Raw genomic sequence first — 21341 nt, 5'->3', positions numbered from 1 at the left:
TTCACAGCAAAGAATGTACCAATAGCCCAGTGGAAGACAACGCTAGGAATATATGTAACACTTTTCGTGTTTTGCGTTGGAATGTTAACTTTAATTACTTTACAGAGTTCTGGTGAACAAATAATTAATTTCACATGGTAACTTATCGCATCAAGAAGCCTTCATTCAGTAGGTGAGGTATATCTTGATACCAACATTCTGCCTTGTGGTCTCGTGGAGTTTATGGTTGAGTATGAGTACATGGAAAGATTTTCTGCCCATATAGATGAATTTTGAAAAGGCTTCAGTTAATTCTTAAATATGCTTTGCATTCTTAATAGTGGCATGTCATAGCTTTTTGTGTTCATTTAACTTCTTGAACATTTAGCAAACCTAACCAATCAACAAGCATCAAAGTAGTTTGGAAGTGCTTGCTCATAATTCCGGTTCACTAGGTTTCTTCGTGCTTAAATGGAGTTTTGATTATCAACTATCTCCATTGCATTTTGAGACAGTTTAAGTTTCTCGTTGGTGTTTTATGCAGCGTATATAGTTATTTTGCATGGATTTCTATATGGTCATTTTCGTTAGACTAACGCAGGTAGCTGTTGTCTCAAGTTGGCATCCTTTTCTGACTCTAAATATGTAAAACAAAAGCTGCTGCTGAAAAGTGAAAATTACAAAACAAATTGATGGGTTTAAATTGGAATGAATCCACAATCCATTTGAGGTATGAAAAATATGATGCAACATGATTTTAGTTTAAAGAATTTTTAAGAGAAAAAACTGCTGAAAACTTTTCTTTTTTGGGGGAAGGAATGAAAAACATTGTTAGTATGGCTTCGATCTTATTCTCCTGTTTATAGATTAAGGAAGAAGGGGACAACCCCTTTTGTTGATCTAATTTCGTGGAGGAGGCAAAAAAAAAACCTTGTACGGGTGGGTGATTTCTAGGCGAAGGCCATCTGTGAGGAAGATAACTGCAACACTCTTAGTCAGATTTTTTTTTTTTAAAGTTGGGGTCTACATAAAGGCCTTAATTTTCTTAGGAGTAATTTTTAGTTAAGTGGGAAATTTAACTATGAGAATGCAGTTGAACTCATTCAATTTCTCGCTAATATGTTATTGGTCATTGACATCCAATTTTCATTTTATATTGGACTTCGTTGCATGGCTAGCAGAGAGACAATAAGGAGACAAATGGGGTGGGCCTAGTTCTTCATTTTTTAAGTGTTTCCGTTCCAAATGCTATAATTAAGATCTCTCTCTCTCTCTCTGGAAATTGAAAACGGGCTGTTGTTTTTTGTTGACTGTGTTTTGTGGTAAAATAAATTCGGGTCGGATTTCCTTCCCAACTAGTATATATTTTGTAGGAGTACTTCCAAATACGTCTAAAGAAAATTGGAGTTTGCACCTTCCCAACTGGTATATTTTGTCCTAATTTTTAGTATTCCCGCACATGTAAATGCTTTCGTTTATTTATTTTTTCTTTTCCTAGCAAATATTGCGCTTTCAGTGTTGCCCTGAATGTCAATTATTACCTCCGTCCCAATTATTTAGGCATGTTTCGGGAATCCAACTTTTTAAAAAATAGTGATTTGATTTTGATGTTTGTACTTTTTTTTCAATTTAAATTTAAATTTGAATGATAATATGCATATGATTAAAAAGAAGAGCTCTATTGAAAAGAAAAACTAAAAGGTGTTCTAACTTTTTTAACATGACAAATATTTCGTGACATTTCAAAATGAAAAGTATGACACTTTCAGTGGGACGGGAAAGTATTTGAAAACCTAGCCCACTAAGCGTGTATTTGTCAAACATCTAACTGATTACTTTTTTGTTATAGGGTTGCATGTGTTTATATGGAAAACAAAACACAAAATCTAAAAAATAGGTAGTTTCATTATTCTTCTTTTTTTAGAGTTGTAAGTAGATATCAGCCTTTGCTCCAAAAAAAAGAAAAGAAAAGTATATATCAGCTTTCGGTTTTGGTGTAGCATTATTGTATCAAGATTTGTTTATTGGAGAAGTGAACAACTAGAGACATTAGAAAATTAAGGAGCTGGTGCATAAACTTTTGAGGGTTCTTCAATTTTCTCCTGCCTCTGATCGAAATGATTTCCATGCATGCAGCAAAATAGAGATACTTGCACAATCTGTGAACTAAAAATAACTTTAGAAAAAGTCATATTGGGTAACTGATGATACCAAGCCAGGCGAACTGATGACATTGAAACAGTGAAAGCAGAGATATATTAATAAAAACATTACATATCATCAAAACCAAAACAAACACACACGATTTTTATTTCTTCTCCATGAGATACTGAAATAACAAGAAACTTGACTGATAGCACAACTTATGGATGGTGATGAAAGTCTTTTAGGTTGTGTTGAAAAAGAAAGACAAACAATATTCAGACCAAACAAACGCACTTAGCATGTGGCCGATATGACTCGTTTAGTAGTTTTGTTACTACTAATTTTTTTCCGCAGGCCGGATGGCATACAAGGTCTGGAGAAAAGTGAGGATAAGCGCAACAACTGCAGCAACAAATGAAATGGGGGACCAGGGGGTGTTGAAGTAGGTCCTCCTGAGCTTCGTCCACCAGATATGCCAACGGCTTTTGGCATACTTTTCCACTTCATTGAATACACCCGACGAAACATGGTAGAGACAGCCTGATCATCATTCAACTTGTTGGTAATAATTCTACTGTTGCGCAGTACCTCGACGTCCCTAGAAGAATTTATGAGACTTCCCATGAATATTGCATAATCATTTATATACTCCCTCGTGCCCTCATGATGACGGGTGTAATGCTGTTCGTAGAGAATTAAGTTTCTGAGCAGACGTTCTGTATCAACATGGACCATAAAACGAGGGATTTTTACCACACCATTTTCCCAAATAATCTCAAGCCATGGTCCTTTCCCACTATCTTCGAACTCAACCCCATTAATTTCTTGTAATTCACTGGCAGAAGTTATATGATACAGTGAGAAAGGATCATCCTCCCGAATCCATGGACCAAGAGCAATAAATTTTGCAGCATACGAAAAGGTCCAGGCTTTGTAGACAAGGTCAAGTAGATGAATGACCTGACCATCATCAACAACATATTCATTCTCTTTGCTGTCACAAAAAAGAATTACGAAATCAGTTAGACGCTGAGCCAAATCATTAAATTTGCTGCTGGCACCAGAGTTGGAGTTGGTCTTGTGAAACAATTCAACAAGGATGAAGAAAGGGACTTGATTTTCGATTCCTAATAGGTCTATGAATAGTGCGCCCGATAAAATGCCATCTGTAGATTGTGTGGGGTGATTAATTTTCCATACCAGCTCGAGTATGAAGCAGCCATCAAGAAGCATCATCTCCACAAAGCCGTCGTCACCATCATGACTGATCCTTTCATCGGAGTACCACCTCTGAGCTACTCCTTCAAGATTTGCCATGGCCGCAACGCAAATCTGTAGATTTCCCTCACGCTGAAGAAGCTGTTTCAAGTAAATCAGCTTTTACTTTTCCATTAATTGCAACCCCGGCTTACCGCGGTGATAAGGTCCGATTGAAACCATTTGTGGTTCATATGGCCCTTCGATTTGACTTTGTATTCTCTCACGGACCTTGAATATGCATCGCTCATTTGATGCCGCCCTAATGTCAGTATCTGATAGCCCAGAAAGCTTTTCACGGATACAATTAGAAATTCGGGCAGTTGTGGCGTCGGTGGACATGATCTTTGTTTGTGTTGAGTAATACAATCGATCTCTTGCTGAAATTAAGGAAAAAATCATCAGTACCGTTGTTTTAGATTAATAATTAAGTTTAACAAGCAATTTAGTTGGTCGTTGGTGATCCAACTTACACGTATATGATCGGTGATGAGATTAGTTAGTACTTTTGACAAGTGACTAATTAATCAACATTGGCTATACACGTGCAGAACTAAACAAAATCAACACGATTTTAGTTAATTAGAGGTGACTTATATATGGAAACCAAATCGACTAGCTACTTTCTTCTTCCTCGTCAACTAGATTGATTGCAAATTTCACCCATTACCGTGATCCTTATTTCTCTACGAATTTGGAGCAGGCTAAAATATATTTATACAGCTATATATGCATTTAAGATGTTGCATCGAATAAAAAGGGAAGAATATGATTATATGCCTAGAGGAGAAGAAGAAAACTCTAACCTGTTACCAATGCGTGGTTTTGAGCTCCTATATTTCCTCTAGCTAGCAATCACAACTGCCCTATATATATATATATATATATATATATATATATATATATATATATATATATATATATACTCGCTCGCAATTTCGACGTTGTAGTGTTCGTGTTTTTTTTTTATCCTTATCTTAAGCTTCTGACTCAAGTACAATACTTCAAGAATCTTAAAGTTAAAAAAAGTTAAATAGAGGAATCTTTTGTGTTTGATTTTGTCTTATGCTGTGCTAAAGTTGGAATATATACTTCAAGACTCTCAAAGTAAAGGCTTGGGTTTTTGTAAAAACTCTCATGGTGACTAAAGTCGAGTACTCAGTGCAATCATTTGCATTTGCTCTTGGCTTATCTTGCCTTATGGTCTTTGATCATTAAAAGTTTATAAAGTAATATGGAATGTTAAAAAAGATTGATAGGATAATAAACAATTGTATGTCTTTGCTTTTTTGCTTTTCCATGCAAACCTTTTGTTTTTCCCTTTTTTTTTTGGGTAACATTTGTGACTGATTGGTAGTTTACATGTTTAAGGCATAACTTAGCTTGTAATATCTGTCCACCATTTAATTGCCTACCCTCGTGTGGGATAATTCGTAAATATTAAGGGTTAAGACAGAGGAACTTTGACGAACTTCGTCGGGCCAGCATATTATGAAAGAACGTCTTGCATGTTTGTCTTGGTCTTTTAAAGCGACATATATTCTAGGTAGGGGAATGTTTACTTGGTTAAGTAATATCTTTGGCCCCAATCCCAAACCTAGTCCTTTTCAAGAAAAACCTAGTCCTAATTTGAAGCTAGCATTTTGTCGGTCCACCGGAAAAAGGACAAGATGATCTTCTAATTCCATGTCGTCACAAAATGATTTATTAGTCCACTTGTTAGAACATTTTTCAGTCTCACTTAATTAGAAAATGCATCTTAAGAAGCCTGATGTAAGTTAACAAATAATAAAGCTATCTAGGACCCAATTTCCTTTCATTACAAAAAAAAAAAAAAAAAAAAAAACTATTTAGGACCCTGATGGAAGAGTCATCCCAAGAACATAAAGGAAAGAGTTGAATCAAGTTAGATCGCGAGTCCTGCCGTGACTATGGTTAAAAACTAGCAAGGCAACTGACTGAACTCAATAATAGTATTACACTACTTTTGTGCCACCAAAACAAAAAAAAAAAAAAATTTATGCATAGCGTTACATGGCTCCAAGAATTATGCAATTATCATTAGATTAGTTTATGATCTTCTGATTTCTATTACGCGTTTATTTTTTAAATAGAAGGTATTTGATTCATTAAGGTCAAATTAATGAATAATGGTTGTTTAGAAGCAGATGGGATGCATCTCCGATGGAATGCAAATCAAACCGAGATGGGGAAAAAAAAATAGAAAACCATTTGGAAGAAATCAGATAGCATGCATTTAGTATGCATGTTCACAAGAAATCAGAGACGCGGAAATTCGCAGCAAATTAATATAATGAGTTGAAAAATTCCTGGGATAATTTCAGAAACCTCCCCTAAGGTTTCTTATAATATCATTCAGCTCCCCTGAGATTTTTAAAATCTCACTTACCTTTCTTGGATTGACATTTCTTGTAACATTGTAACCCCTTTGGAGGAAATGCAAAAAAGATAAAACTTTTGTTCCAATACTACCCTTATATTATCCTACTTATGAAATTTATAAAGCAATAAAAAATAAAATAAGGTTAAATTTTTTAACGTAAACTATTTATTTTAGTTGTATTGAAACAAAAGCAAAATTTACACCTTGAAAAATTCACACATATGAAGAGATTATTTTAGTTTCTAATACAACTTAAACTACACCATGAATTAAAACATATTTCCTCAAAAAATATCTTGACTTCCTTAATTGTAACTGTGCACGAAATCTTGATTAGATTTAATTTATTCATGTCCTTTGCTATTCCACCATGACTCCAATACAAAGAAATATGGACCATTATTAGCTAGCAATGTGTTTTTTTAATTTACATTTTTTGCTTTTAAAATTTTATTTTGTTTTGGCTTTTTGGTTAAATGGTTATTAAGAGCAATGGTAATATTGTCAATTTGTGACCTTTCATAGGAATATTTAGTCTTGTCAACTTGACAAAGGAGGTAAGTGAAATTTTAAAAACTTCAGGGGAGCTAAGTGATATTATAAGAGGAGGTTTCTGAAATTATCCCAAAATTCATATATTGACACGGTGCTATATATTTAGATTCATGTTTCTAAGGCACCGTAATTTTGCTTATTGTTTAGGACAAGTAAATAGTGTCAAATCCAAGATTGAGATCCCAAAAAGTAGAAATTCTAAGTTCTAATCCCTTAACTCCCTCGCCGCTTCTTAATCCCATCCCTCCCCCGTTAGGAAAACAAATTATAAAAAAAAATAGTGTCAAATCCATGAACAAACAAATTTGGCTGTGAGGGTTCAGCATCAGGTACAAGTTTCCCAACGGTAGCTACTTAGAGTTAGAAGCATGGGAAAGCCACCAACATTTGCATTTCGAGTAGGCCTTTACATTGCCAGCAAGTTCCCAATGTCCACAATGTTAAATCTCTTGCATACCTGAAATTCAGATTTCTAAGGCATCAATTTGCTGATTTCTCAACAAATATATTTTTGTCTAATACACTAACCTTTAAGACTTGGTAAATGGCACTTGACAGAGTCCGATAACCGACTCATTTACCAATAAGGTCTATTCTGAATCATGGCTCCCGGAAAGGTCGTGGAACATCCAAGAATGCAGTTAGCGAGAATCATTTCTGATTCAGTAAATTTTATACCTTAGTGGATTATAATTCGATAAGTTTTGTAAAAATTAGCCAGTATTGTTTGAGATAGTAATTAGATTTTTTGGTGTTGTTATACAGCTAGAGCTAAACAAAACTAAGTGCTCTATTACAAAAAAAATGCAACATCTTCTTTTCTCGTAATCGAATATTCAATTTCTGAAAAAGTTAATAAACTTATGAATCTAACAATTATAACATCACTGGGCATAGTTACTATATATGGATAGCAAAGATATGATTGAAATTTATTACGAGTGGAAAAAAGTTTGTTGGAAATGAAATAAACCAAACGAAACATTGATTTGAGCACCACTTTTTGTTATTTATCACATTGGAATGGAGGGAGTATAATTTATATACGTATATTGAATCTATGTTTCTATATGTACATATATGCAATGTCTATTTGCAGGGACGGAGCCAGAAATTTATTTTTGGGGGGGCTGAAGTGTATTAAAAATTTTTTTTTGTGACACATGTACAATTGCATCTTTCAAACAAAGAGATGTGGTGTCAGACACATGTACAATTGCAAGGAAACGTTTAATCACACGCCCTTCTTTGTTCACATATCTCAAAACAACTCCCATTTGCTCTTTCACTGAACTGTCTCGAGACTCATCAACTATTAGGGAAAAATAATTGTCTCCAATATCATTGATTATAACACTTGTGATCTCTGAGGCACAAGCATGTGCCAGATCTTTTTGAATCATTGGAGAAGTTAGTTGATTATTTGCAGGAGCATTTTGATTTACAACCTCAAAAATCTCAGTATTTCGTTGGCTATACCACTCAAACAATTCAAGAAAATTGCCTCTATTTGAAGAACTAGTTGACTCATCATTTCCACGAAAAGCCAATCCTTGCTTCAAAAGAAAGCGGGTCACATCCAGAGCAGCAGTTAAACGGGTGCGATATGCAATATCTATTTCGCGCCCACAAGATCGTAGCACATTTGACACACTATGCCTTTGATCTTGAAAACTTTCAAACTGTATTCTAGCATCATTATGGCAACTATTCACAGCTCCAATATGTTCATTAAATCTTTCCATTGCCTTTTTCCAATTATTGAATCCCGTTTTTGTAAAGGCATCCTCTGCATATCGACCTCCCTTATTTTGTGTTTTGAAAAGAAAGCACCAAAAGCAAAACGCCGCATCTTTCGATATGCTATACTCTAACCATACAAACTTTTGATACCAACTATCTTGGAAACTTCTATGTTGTTTACCAAATGATGTTTTTGGATACATATGGCCAATCGGTTGGCAAGGTCCCCTAGTCAAATACTCTCTTCGGACATGGTCTCGAAGAGAAATATCAAATTTCTCAACTGATTTTCGTAATTTCGGATCACTAACAATATCATTTAAATTCAATTCCACACAAGATTGATTTTGAACTGGTTCACTAATATTAGGCTCATTTGAAGATTCACCACTACGGACTCGTTTAGGATTAAAGAATCTCTCCATTTTCTGTCACAATTAAATAATTGTGGTTAAATTCAATAAAATTATGCAATTCAATAATCAATTAATTTAAAATTCATATAAATAATTCTTTAATTTAATAATAAATTCATATTACTTATATTTCTCAATTTATAAAATTCATTATATAAAATTATCAAAAAGTTAAAATAAGGTACAACTAAATACTCATATAATCTCTAATTCAATCTCATAAAATTTTGAATTTATATTTACATTCAAAATTTCTAATTCACATAATTAATTCTTAAAATTTCAAATATAAAACTAACAAAATTTTAAAAACTAAATACAACCTAAAATCTATACAATTTCTAAACTAATTTCTAATTTAAATTTAATATCATTAAATTTTTTAATGTAATCTTTCAAATTCTTAAATTACATTAACATAAACTAAATAAAAATTAATCTTAATCAAATTAATATCAAGATACTCAAAATTCAAAAATAATTTAAACATATAATTAACAAAAATATAAAGATGAATATTGTAATTTAAACCAAAAAACTAACCTAAAAGATTTATGTGAATGGAATGGACCGAATGGTGGAGAGTTGGAGTCTTGGAGCCTTGAATTGAAGGCTTGAAGCAGGATGGTAGAATCTCAACTGAAGCTTCTTGGAGTTCTTGGAGCCTGGCGTCTTCTTCTTGGAGTTGGAGTCTTGTTTGCCCTTTGGCACTGGCGGCGTGCTTTTGCGTCTTCTTCTTGTTTGCCCTTTGGCACTAGGGCTTCATCTGATGTATTTTTTTTTTCCCCTCATTATACAAAACGACGTCGTTCCACTAAAAGTGAAACGACGTCGTTTTGTATTTAGAGGGCAAAAAAAAAATTCAAAATGAAATGGGTCATCTTCTTCCTCAGCAGTCAGCACGGCAGCGGCTTTCCAGCTCTTCTTCACTTCGTCTGCAGCATTCATGGAGCCATGGAGGATGGTAGTCGGTAGATCTGGATCACCGTGGGGGGATTGGGCTGGGCTGGGCTGGCCGCCGGAATCCCCTATATATAGGGGGTTTTCCGGCGGCTTGGGGGGGGGCTTAAGCCCCCACCAGCCCCCCCTTAAATCCGTGGCTGTCTATTTGTGTATTTGTACATTTTAGTAAATAAATATAATATCTATATACAGATTTACACACACACTGCATAGCATGCAAACACACACATTATATATATTGGCTCAGGAAGAAACTTGATTATTGTCCCCATGAAAGGAAAATAATCAAGCGTAAATATTGTCATCTAAATATCCAATCTTTAACCCTACAATGCAACTCTTGTTTCATATTGCCATTGTCAGTCACTAGAATAGCTGATTGTGTAGCTCAAAAATCGTAATTGATGGACATATTGCCAAAAAAAGCTTTACTAGACTGCATCCATTATAATCCAAAAATTTCCACAGAACCAAGAAATTTACATCATTTCCTAGCCAGAGAAACTTCTTTGGTTCACGAGGACAACTACTGACAAAGTGAGAAATATAAGACAAAGAAACATTTAATGTTAAGGACACTAGTAATAACGGGGTCTGCAGATGTATGCACGGTAGCGTTTTTTTTTTAATAAGAAAAATTTTGAGTGGGTTCAGTTTCGGTCACTGTTAATAGTGAAGGTATACTTTCCGGACCCTGTTCTCACAAGTCGCCCATCAATTCATCTCTCACATTTGTAACGGAACTCAAACACACGATTTTTTGTGAGGAAGTGGCCGTCTTTATTAACTAAGAGTGTTGTTTGTTGAAATACCACTAATCATCCATGCTCCATGAACCATCCTAGATCATGTCCTGCTTGATTTATTGCTTCTGGCCCAGTTGCATTCATTAAACGCCAAGTAGTCAGTAGAGGAAGACTCGATGCTACTGCTGATGCATCTTGTTTTATTTGAGGCAGCGTTGACGCAATTTTTGTGATCAGTTTCCTCCAGTAAATTACGCGAGCCTTCTCATGTCAAACACTTTGAGGTTGCTGCCGCTGGTGGTGTTGCTGAAGTTCTCGCCCTCTCAGAAGGTGTGCTTTTGATTTTTCTGGCAAGACTAAGATGAGCCTTGCACATTTTTCTTCAAATGAGTCCTCCTGTAGTTCTTGATTTCATTGTATATTCTTTCTGGTAAGCTTCTAGGTAGCAATTGTTGAACGATAGACTAGGAATTCGCCAGGCATCTTATGATTGCCTGCCACGACATTAGCTTGCTATCGCAGGCAATTTCCTTAAGAAACTTAGAGTTAATGTAAACTGTACTTTGGGGCAAATGTTCTTTAATCAATTTCATTTCAATCAAAAAATCATGTACCTAACAGCTAAATTCTTTGTTTAAGGAATTTTGTCCTTAATTACTTCCAACAAAGAAATATAAAACTATGTCTATCTCATTTATCAACTACATCATTATGTTGTATGCAAATCTGATAATTCTTAAATAAAAGTTTTAAATTCAGATGTGAAATTAATTTCGAATAGCAATTAAAATAAAGAATGATCTGGTGATTCTAATTAGCAAACATATTCTCAATTTCTTTCTTTATAGAGAGAGTGTGGTACTATTTTTGCTATTATATCATATCGTACAATATGTCGATGAAAATTTACAATATAAGTTGCAATGGCAAAGTAAAGGGGAAAATCTAATTGGAACTCTAGCTTCTATCCTGTTAGGTGCATTTTTTGGTATATACCCCTATGTTTTTAGTTAACTAATTATCCATATAAACATCATTTTTTAAACTACATTTGCAAAATTCTCTATATATACTCTCTTAGTTTCATTGTTAATATCAAGTTTTCACTTTACTAATGTACCAAAATAATAGTGACTATTTCAAATTCAACATGTTTTTCCGGTCTTACTATTTAAAAGGGTTAATCTTATATACACTGATGGTGCATACAAAATCACGGTGAGATACTTGACAACTATATAAAATTTGAATTTCAATTTAAAATTTAGATTAGTTGTCGAGCATACCATTTGTAAACGACTCAGTTAGTGGACTCTGTCAAGTGACGTTTGCCTAGTCCTAAAAATTAGTAGTATATTAGGTAAAAACATATCGGTTGAGAAATCAGGAAATTGATGCCTTTGAAATCTTAAATTTCAGGTGTGCAAGAGATTTAACATTGTGGACATTGGGAACTTTCTGGCAATAAAGTAAAGGGCTGCTTGGAATGCAAATGTTGCTGACTTCCCCTGTTTCTAAGCTCATTTATGTAATTTCACACGAAACTCAATTGGCTGTATATAAATACATATGGAAATGACAAATACGAGGAGAAAGCTGTATTTCAAAATTGCAGAACTGTTGGGTCAGGAAGATAGCATCTGTTTCTAACAACATACCATGCATCCGGTTTTTGGGCAACAAGCAATTAAATCTAAACCAATTCTTGCTACACAAGCTGTAATCAACAAGGTAAAGCAACTAAAGGAAAAGAAAAAGGAAAAATTAAAGGCTCGTGTATGGTTCATGTCGAACTACTACTTCTCAGTGCTTGAAAAATCCGAGGATGGTGAAAGTTAGTCCAATTGCTGCCATCATTTGGGATAAGCCCGGAATGTACTTCAGATTTTTTCTCCACCTTGGGACGTAGTACTCATCAATTTGAAGTCTAACTTTGAGTAGGTTTTCATTACTAACCATGGTTCAAAATTGCGGTCGCAGTTGCGGGTATGGCCTGGACCGTTCCACATTAGTCTCGACATATCAGTCGCGGTCTCAGCCAGACGTGAATTTTTGAAATATTTAATATTCTAAAAATTGTAAAAAATATGATAAACAAAAATAATTAAAATTTTAGTAAAAATAATAAAAATTCTAGTTGACTCGAGATGATAGGAGTGATTCGGTGTGACTCAACCGTTTCAACCCTTCATGGTGACGTCTCGGCGAGTTGAGTATCTCGGTATCGTTTCGTCACTGTATCGTATCGGCGAGGGCCGAGACGGTGACGACTCAGCCGAGTCGTTTCGGTCTCGGCCGAGTCTTCGAACCATGCTGCTAACCGTATGAAACTCTTGAAACAGTTTCTTCAAAACTTTTGGCAATCTTTGCCTTTGCAATAGATTGCCCTTCACAACGCCATTATCGTGCAGAAGTTTTGCATCAACAGGTTTAGAGATCAATTCACTCATAAGTGTCAAGAATGAGCTGACTTCAAATTTCTCATTTCCATGTGGAGGGATTTGTAGCATCTCATAACAAATCAAATTTCTCAATATAGCCTTTAGATTGTCACTGACTGTCAAAGCAGGAAAGAACCAAGTGGGAGCAAATGCAAATGCAGCTATAGTGAAATTGATAAAATTAATCTGCCTAATTCCATATTCCTTTTCAATGCCCTGACTTCAATGCCCTTTTTCCTCAATTCTACTGCACTTAGTATCCTAGGAACATCATCAGGTTCAAGGGGCTTGTACACTTGACCAATTTCTCTACTTGGCCCTAAGCCTAGAATTAAACTGTGTAGACTCTCCAAAAGATTTGAAGGTTCATCTGATGTCGAAGAAATGCCAAGATCCAGAGTCTGATCAATTGTGAGACCTCCTATCTTGAATAGTGCATAGAATGTCCTCTCCAATAAATCATAGGATTTCTTGACCTTCACTTCTTGTATCCTATCTCTAAAGTAAATGTGGCCATAACTACTCTTAGTATATTGTAGGGAATTTGGTTTGCTACCAATAGAATGGACGAGATTATTTTTTCTTTGTCTTGCACTAAATGATGAAAATCCAAAAGTTAGGTGTCACTATCTATGGAATATTTCACTTCTTCGTGGTCAAGAAGGAACAACACCAGCAGCATAAAAAACAGCCATCCAATACCATCATCTCAACATATCCATTGGGTGGTTCTTCTGGCCACCAATACGCTCTAAAAGCTTCTCTTCGGACAATTTGAATCCCCTCACAAAGAGGAATGTTTGAGTCCACGTCTCCACTTGCAGCTATAGCATGACAATAAGCCGTCACTTTTGCACTTTTAACCAGCTCATCTTGTCCAGGAAATGTATCAATGTACAATGGACCCAAAGCCACAACATTTTCAGGATAAGGACTATTTTCAGGTTTGCAGATACGAATAACTTCATCCATAATTTCTATTGCACAAAACATTGAAAAACTTAAATAACATTTATCAAAATTTATTACTTATATATACAGCATATTAGGCAGAATTATGAACATTAAAAATGAAAGACATACAACAAACTCTTTCCGGAATTGTGCTAAAATTTTGACCAAAACTAGTTGAAAAACTCCAACACCCATGATGGCATGACTATAATGCATCTTCCTATAAGCAATAATGCTCCACAGAGATTCATAAAAGCATTGCCAAAGATTTACGATAAGCCAAAGAAAAAAGTAGCAAAGAGCTAAACGATAACTTCAAGAGTTTGTTAGTCAAACAGAGAAGCGACATAGAAGAACTTGGCAGGACTAGGCCATCTTAGTGCTAAATACTAACCAGTATAATCTCATGTATAGTATAATTGACATCATAAGCTGAGGACGAAAGATTGATTCATGCAAATTCCATTCATGTTACAACCAAAGAACATACTCTAGTTAAAATACCAACAGAAAAAATCAAATCTTTTGCAAAGGGTTTGCATAACAACACAGCCACTAATTTACTTGAAACAACTTTACTTGTGAAACACACAAATGTAGATAAAAATCAGAAAGCGTATCTAAAATAACACCCACTAAAGTGTGATTTTTTTTTGTCGAACACAAAAATCGAAAAGCCTTCTAACATGCTCAAATAAAATTACGCAGGTTGCTTGGTAACAGAAGTACTCATTTACTTGAAAAAAGAAAAAAAAGATGATAAAGATTAAAAAAAAAAGCCCATCAAAATATTCTTAGAATAAAAAACTAGATCTTTAAATTCAAAGAAAATGAAGAATATTTGTACGTACCACCCACTACCACCAGCAGGCGGCAGCTAAACGAAATGGTTGCCTTTGTGAAGTAGTGAAGGAAGAAAGCAAGATCAACTCCCTTTCTTGAGCAAGTATTCTGTAGAACCAGAAGATTTTGAGTGATTTTAAGGTTTAAGTGAAGGATTTTGAGCTTTAGCTGGTTGGCGAGTGAGTGTGTAAAAGTGTGTGTGTGTGTGTGTGTGTGGGAGTGGGAGTGGGAGTGGGAGTGGGAGAGGAAGGACGGAGTGGTGACCAAGAAAGAAATGAGGAGTCTGCCGTTGGTGGTGGAGGACTGCATCGTTGTTTCAAGAAAGGTGATAATATATTTACCATTTCCATTGCTAGTTAATAAGGGTCAAATAGCTGACACAAATAAAAGTGTTTTTGTTTTTTACCTCCAAAGTTTAAAAAGAAAAGCTGATCTACTATTTGACCAATTGTTGTTTCTTTCATATTTACTATTTAGTTCTATTTTTTTATTTTTTAAAAATTGAACTTCCTTTTGATTTTCTGGTGCAGGTTTTATGTCAGCTTTTTTTTTTTTTTGCCTTCTATGTTTTATGTCACATGCTTGATGCAACAAACATAAGTTGAAATCTTTGTAATATGCCTTAGAATGGAAATTTGGTATCCGCTGAAATAGTTAGTGAATAATACTTCCTCCGCCCCATTAAAAGTATCATTTTTTTTATTTTAGAATGTTCCAAAATATTTGTTTGTCTTGTTGGAAAAGGTAAAACACCTTTTAGTATCTTTTTCCAATATAATTCTTCTTTCTAATCATATATATGTTACATTCAAATTTATTATCCAAACATTTCACAATTACAAACCGCTTCACTTCACCGGTTAGTTGAAAATTTTTTTTTATATTATCCTAATTTTTTTTATCATATTTGATTTCTTTTTTCTATCCAAAATTTTCTTGCATTTTGTGTCATCAAAATAATTTTTAAAAAACGTATTCTTTATTAGTTGCACAGAGGTAGAGTGTTTTTAAAACAATCAATTTTAGAGGCTGCATTGGAGAATCAAACAGTTTCTAATAATGGCATAAATACTTTGTAGTAATGATTAAGATAAGTAGAATTTGACATCAAACTCCATAGAGCACATAACATAACCAAAATCTATAGAGTACCTAACTCATATTGACATTGCTATCGTAAAATTCGAATTCGAAACATCAAATAATGGCTTTAATTTATACTAGTCTAAGAAACAAAGTAGACATTCTACACTCGAAATTCTTTTTTTTTTAAAGGAGTTAAACATGCATTTGCATATGAGGTTCAATTAGGTTGAGGAGACTCCGAGTCTTGTATTTTCACTTTTGAGCTCGGCATGATAACTGAATCGAGCTATTTGAATTCAAATCGATTTTGGTCATCGCAAGCAAGCGGAATTGATCCATTTATAGCAATAAGATCATTAAAAAATGATCAATATATTCTATTTGAGTTTAATGTCTAAAACCACTCATTTACAAATTAATGGTGGCTTATAAAATCTTTTCTACACAATAAAGAACATTATTCTTGGCTTAATGGCTTTTTGACTCCTATTTATATTATAATTATTATGGTGTCAGTTTGGATTGAAACAAATTTTGGGGCGTAGGTCCGTAAATATGAATATTTCGCATAAAACACACTACAAATATAGTTTATGAACCTTTATTAAGAGGAGAAGGCTGCACTTAATCTGTTAGTCTAATCGGAATTATATATATATATTGTAAATGGGAAATCTCGAACCCGATTTTTATATAATTATTGGATGGAAGCATCCTTCAAATCTCCATTTTGTCTTTAGCGGTAGTGGGGTGTAATTTGGAATGTAAAAATTATACTAATGACTTCGTAGGAGTCAAAGTTGATTTGAATTGGATTTTCTAATTATAAAATATTAAGAAATCGGAAAGTATAAATATGTAGATTTAGACATCAAATTATCCAATCTTAATAAAGATATAATAATTGTCTGCTACATATCTTTGTGTATTTCTTTCAAGTCATTTTTAATTCCTTTTTTTTGTTTTTATCAATTTCTAAAATTGCACCCATTGTGTACATCCTTCTTCTACTATTGTTTATAGAAACCGTGGCCATAGAAGTTACCAATTGCAAGGAAAGTGACACTCGCAGTCTAAAATTAGTCTTTGGTGCTCCAACAATACTTTTAAATATTTTATGAACTTCTCTTTAAAATTCCTTGGAGTGGTTTATCTTTTGTTGGTGGACATGATATGGGTAGCGATATCCGCGAGATGAAAATTTGTATAGGAGTTAGGGGTGAGTTTCACTTGCTATACAGTAATGGGGATCTCACAAACTTATACTGCAGTGATGTAATGAAAAATGACAATTCAAACAGGCTATAACATATTCGATCACTTTTTTATGTACAGTTAGTGTATAATCTTTTTTTACATTAATAGATTTAGATCATATCATGTAACTTAAATTCAGATTTAAAATTCAAATTATACATATGTGAGCATATATTCAAAACTGATTGTGACAAAAATCACTATATTATCAGTGTATAAAAACTTAATCTAATATTTTGACTTACGAAGTTTATGAAGTTGTGTTATGAGTTACGTGAACGAACTAGAGGTCAATTTGGACAGATGAGAGAGCATCACCGAAAATTACATTGGCAAGTTCAAGGACCAAATTGGAGCCTATAGAAGATGAGGAACGAGATTGCTGACTTTCTTTCTCTCGGAACCATCAAAAGGTGATTTTTCTCTGACGTAGATGATGATTTTCTGGGCCAAATTTCCCTGCTCAGAAAAAGGATCAGACACCTGCTGGGAGTCGGGGAGCTTTTGTCACAGGGCCAGCAAAACAACAGGCCTCCCCTGCCTTCTGGTTTACTCCAGAAGAAGGATTCTGTTACTGTTGGATTAGTCAATGAGTTGGACTTCCTTTTGAATCGGATTCTTCAATCGAAATTGGATTCTTTTTTCCCCAACGTCATTTCCGTGGTGGGCATTGGCAGCTTGGGGAAGACAACCCTTGTGAGGTGATTATATAACCATGAGTCATTGCGTCATCATTTTGAAGCTTTTGCCTGGGTTTCATTGGGCAGTTCGGCACAGCGCGACTTTGACCAATTGTGGGGAGCTTTAGGTTCCATTCTTAAGCAACTTGTACCGACCGTCAACGAGATGTTTAGAAACTGTTCTATTATGGGCATCACCATCAACATTCACAGCCTACTGGCTTCTGCAAAATGCTTGGTGGTTATTGATGATTTGTGGTCACTAGATTACCTAGACTGGCTAAGCAGTTTTTTAGGAATTAGGGAAACAGCTAGTAAATTAGTAGCCAGCACTCGGTTTCAGGAATTAGCAACATCCAATCCATCGATTGAACTTTTCAAGTTGAGGCACCTGACTGAAGAGGAAAGTTTGGAGCTCCTTGTTCGCAGAGTATACGTGAATATCCCTAAAGGTCAGTCAGTTGTGTCCATTATCATTATTTTCATAAAGTCTTGCCATCATTTTTATGTTACGCAGACGTGCAATTGATTTTTTAGATGCTGTGAAATTTAAATTTTTGACATTATTTATCTGGATGTGTTTGCATTTTGATGTGCAACAAAAATGCGCTATCATACTTTTAGTTGTGGAAAAGATTCAAATCTTTAATAACACAGTCCGGATTTTTCATTTGATGCTTTCCCAAATTCAGTTAAGATTTTGTTGCTATATTTTTATGGTTGTGGATTTTGTGGCCGTTTCTCAATGCAAATTGTTTTATTTCTTCTGAATTTTTATTAGTTATTCTCATGTTCTTTCTTGTATTTCCTTTCATGGTGTTATTTATTTGCAGCAATAGCTAAGTTTTTCGTTGTCTGATTTGGAAGATTATGTCTGTTTGAATTGACTTCTCCCCTTTGCTAACAGATCCGCAGTTGCACGGGATGTTAGAATTTATTGTGAAAAGATGCAAAGGCATACCGTTGGCCATTAATGTGCTTGGAAGCTTGTTGGCAACAAAGCAGACATCAGGTGAGTGGAAGGCAGCTCTTCGTGCTATGGAGTTGTGCAACGTCCATCAAGAAGATAGTTTGCAGCTGTTAGAACTGGAAATTTTATCTTTATGTTATGACGACATGCCACACCATTTAAAGCTTTTGTTTCCTTTATTTGGGCCTCTTCTCTGAGCAACCAAGCATAGAGGTGGAAACACTATACCAGCTGTGGATGGCTGAAGGTTTTGTACAACCAAATAACGAAGAATCTGCAATAACAACGGCGGATGCAGCGGATCAGTATCTGGATGAATTAGCAACCAGAGGTTTTGTTGACGTTAATGAAGCTGAGGTTCCGAATAGCAGCGATTCAAATCTTGTCGTCTGCATGGCATGATGTTAGACTTGTGTCTTCATAAGGCCAAACAAGAAATATTTTCCGAGGTCATAAGATCATGTCAGAGAAACGAAATCAACAAGTCTTCCACTCCATTCGGCAACATATGTAGACTTTCCATGAACGTTGGTGGGGGTTATCAGAGTGAAGATGTAATGGCCGTCTTGCTGAAAAATGCTGACATGCATCTTGGTTATCTTAGGTCTCTTCTTCTCTTAAAATTACCCCGACGTTTGGAGTTTGTAGAATTTTCGAAGTCAATAAATTTGAAATTGTTCCTCTTGCTTAGAGTCTTAAGATTTGATGGTTTTGACCTACGAGAGAGCAAATGTGTTGGAGAAGTTGGGAAATTGACATCTCTGCGATACCTAAGCTTCAGAGGCTGTCGCCTAAACAACCTGCCATTAAGTCTTGGTGAGCTGTTGAACTTGCAAACACTTGATTTGCGGGTAGTAATAGATCGGATGGTTACCATACCAAACATCATCTGGAAGTTAAAAAGGTTGCGGCATCTTTATTTGCCTTCGAATTTAATGCTCGAGAGGATGATAAGTTGAATAGTTTGGTGAACTTGGAGATGCTTGAAAACTTTGATACCAGTGCATGCAGCATAACCGATCTTCTCTTCTTGACGAGTCTTCGGAACCTAGCAGCATCTGTTAAAGGGAATGCTAAGTCCCTGCAGGGCATCATCAAACGCATAAATATGAACCAGAATTGCTTATGCCAAACCTCTATTCGAGTAAGATGTTTCAACGCATTTACTGCAGAAGAAAGGGATTTGTCAATAAGCCAGCTACTTGATTGTCCCTCCCTTCATACTTTGCAGATCAAGGGATGCAGATACGAATAACTTCATCCATAATTCCTATTGCTCAAAACATTGTAAAACTTAAACAACATTTATCAAAATTTATTACTTATATATACAGCATATTAGGCAGAATTATGAACATTAAAAATGAAAGACATACAACAAACTCTTTCCGGAATTGTGCTAAAATTTTGACCAAAACTAGTTGAAAAACTCCAACACCCATGATGCCATGACTATAATGCATCTTCCTATAAGCAATAATGCATATGGATTCATAAAAGCATTGCCAAAGATTTACGATAAGTCAAAGAAAAAAGCAGCAAAGAGCTAAACGATAACCTGAAGAGTTTGTTAGCCAAACAGAGAAGCAGCATAGAAGAACTCTGCAGGACTAGGCCATCTTAGTGCTAAATACTAACCAGTATAATCTCATGTATAGCATAATTGACATCATAAGCTGAGGAAGAAAGATTGATTCATGCAAATTCCATTCATGTTATAACCAAAGAATATACTCTAGTTAAAATAACAACAGAAAAAATCAAATCTTTTGCAAAGGGTTTGCATAATAACACACCCACTAATTTACTTGAAACAATTTTACTTGTGAAACACACAAATGTAGATAAAAATCAGAAAGCGCATCTAAAATAACACCCACTAAAGTGTGATTTTTTTTGTGGAACACAAAAATTGAAAAACCCTTCTAACATGCTCAAATAAAATTACGCAGGTTGCCTGGTAACAGACGTACTCATTTACTTGAAAAAAGAAAAAAAAAGATGATAAAGATAAAAAAAACCCATCAACATGTTCTTAGAATAAAAAAACCAGATCTTTTAACTCAAAGAAAATGAAGAATATTTGTACGTACCTCCCACTACCACTAGCAGGCGGCAGCTAAACGAAAAGGTTGGCTTTGTGAAGTAGTGAAGAACGATAGCAAGATCAACTCCCTTTCTTGAGCAAGTATTCTGTAGAACCAGAAGATTTTGAGTGATTTTAAGGTTTAAGTGAGGGATTTTGAGTTTTAGCTTGCTGGCGAGTGAGTGTGTGAAAGTGTGTGTGTGTGTGTGTGTGTGTGTGTGTAGGAGTGGGAGAGGAAGGACGGAGTGGTGACCAAGAAAGAAATGAGGAGTCTATCGTTGGTGGTGGAGGACTGCATCGTTGTTTCAAGAAAGGTGATAATATATTTACCATATCCATTGCTAGTTAATAAGGGTCAAATAGCTGACACAAATAAAAGTGTTTTTGTTTGTTACCTCCAAAGTTTAAAAAGAAAAGCTGATCTACTGTTTGACCAATTGTTGTTTCTTTCCTATTTACTATTTAGTTCTATTTTTTTATTTTTTAAAAATTGAACTTCCTTTTGATTTTCTGGTGCGGATTTTATGTCACATGCTTGATGCAACAAACATAAGTTGAAATCTTTGTAATATGCCTTAGAATGGAAATTTGGTATCCGCTGGAATAGTTAGTGAATAATACTTCCTCCGTCCCATTAAAAATATCATTTTTTTTAATTTTAGAATGTTCCAAAATATTTGTTTGTCTTGTTAGAAAAAGCAAAACACCTATTAGTATCTTTTTCCAATATAATTCTTCTTTCTAATCATATATATGTTACATTCAAATTTATTATCCAAACATTTCACAATTACAAACCGCTTCACTTCACCGGTT

General features: G+C 34.8%; 3 protein-coding genes across 3 annotated transcripts; 1 reads left to right on the top strand and 2 right to left on the bottom strand.

Annotated features, from left to right (window-relative positions):
- Positions 1 to 2418: 2418 nt before the first annotated feature.
- Positions 2419 to 3723, bottom strand: LOC113734374 (UPF0481 protein At3g47200-like). Its single transcript, XM_072083287.1, has 2 exons — positions 3613 to 3723; positions 2419 to 3483 (listed from the first exon to the last, which is right to left on the bottom strand). The coding sequence occupies exons 1-2, from the start codon at positions 3721 to 3723 to the stop codon at positions 2419 to 2421; spliced, it is 1176 nt and encodes a 391-aa protein (XP_071939388.1).
- Positions 3724 to 6746: 3023 nt separating this feature from the next.
- LOC113735426 (uncharacterized) lies at positions 6747 to 8508 on the bottom strand. Its single transcript, XM_027262437.1, has 2 exons — positions 7510 to 8508; positions 6747 to 6797 (listed from the first exon to the last, which is right to left on the bottom strand). The coding sequence occupies exons 1-2, from the start codon at positions 8506 to 8508 to the stop codon at positions 6747 to 6749; spliced, it is 1050 nt and encodes a 349-aa protein (XP_027118238.1).
- Positions 8509 to 17155: 8647 nt separating this feature from the next.
- LOC113735425 (disease resistance protein RPP13-like) lies at positions 17156 to 18841 on the top strand. Its single transcript, XM_072083286.1, has 5 exons — positions 17156 to 17202; positions 17257 to 17490; positions 17557 to 17921; positions 18377 to 18548; positions 18604 to 18841. The coding sequence occupies exons 1-5, from the start codon at positions 17156 to 17158 to the stop codon at positions 18839 to 18841; spliced, it is 1056 nt and encodes a 351-aa protein (XP_071939387.1).
- The last annotated feature ends 2500 nt before the right edge of the window (positions 18842 to 21341 follow it).

Source organism: Coffea arabica, chromosome 3c (genome assembly GCF_036785885.1).
Source record: "Coffea arabica cultivar ET-39 chromosome 3c, Coffea Arabica ET-39 HiFi, whole genome shotgun sequence".
Taxonomy (NCBI): Eukaryota; Viridiplantae; Streptophyta; class Magnoliopsida; order Gentianales; family Rubiaceae; genus Coffea; species Coffea arabica.
This window is presented reverse-complemented; position numbering and strand designations above follow the sequence as displayed.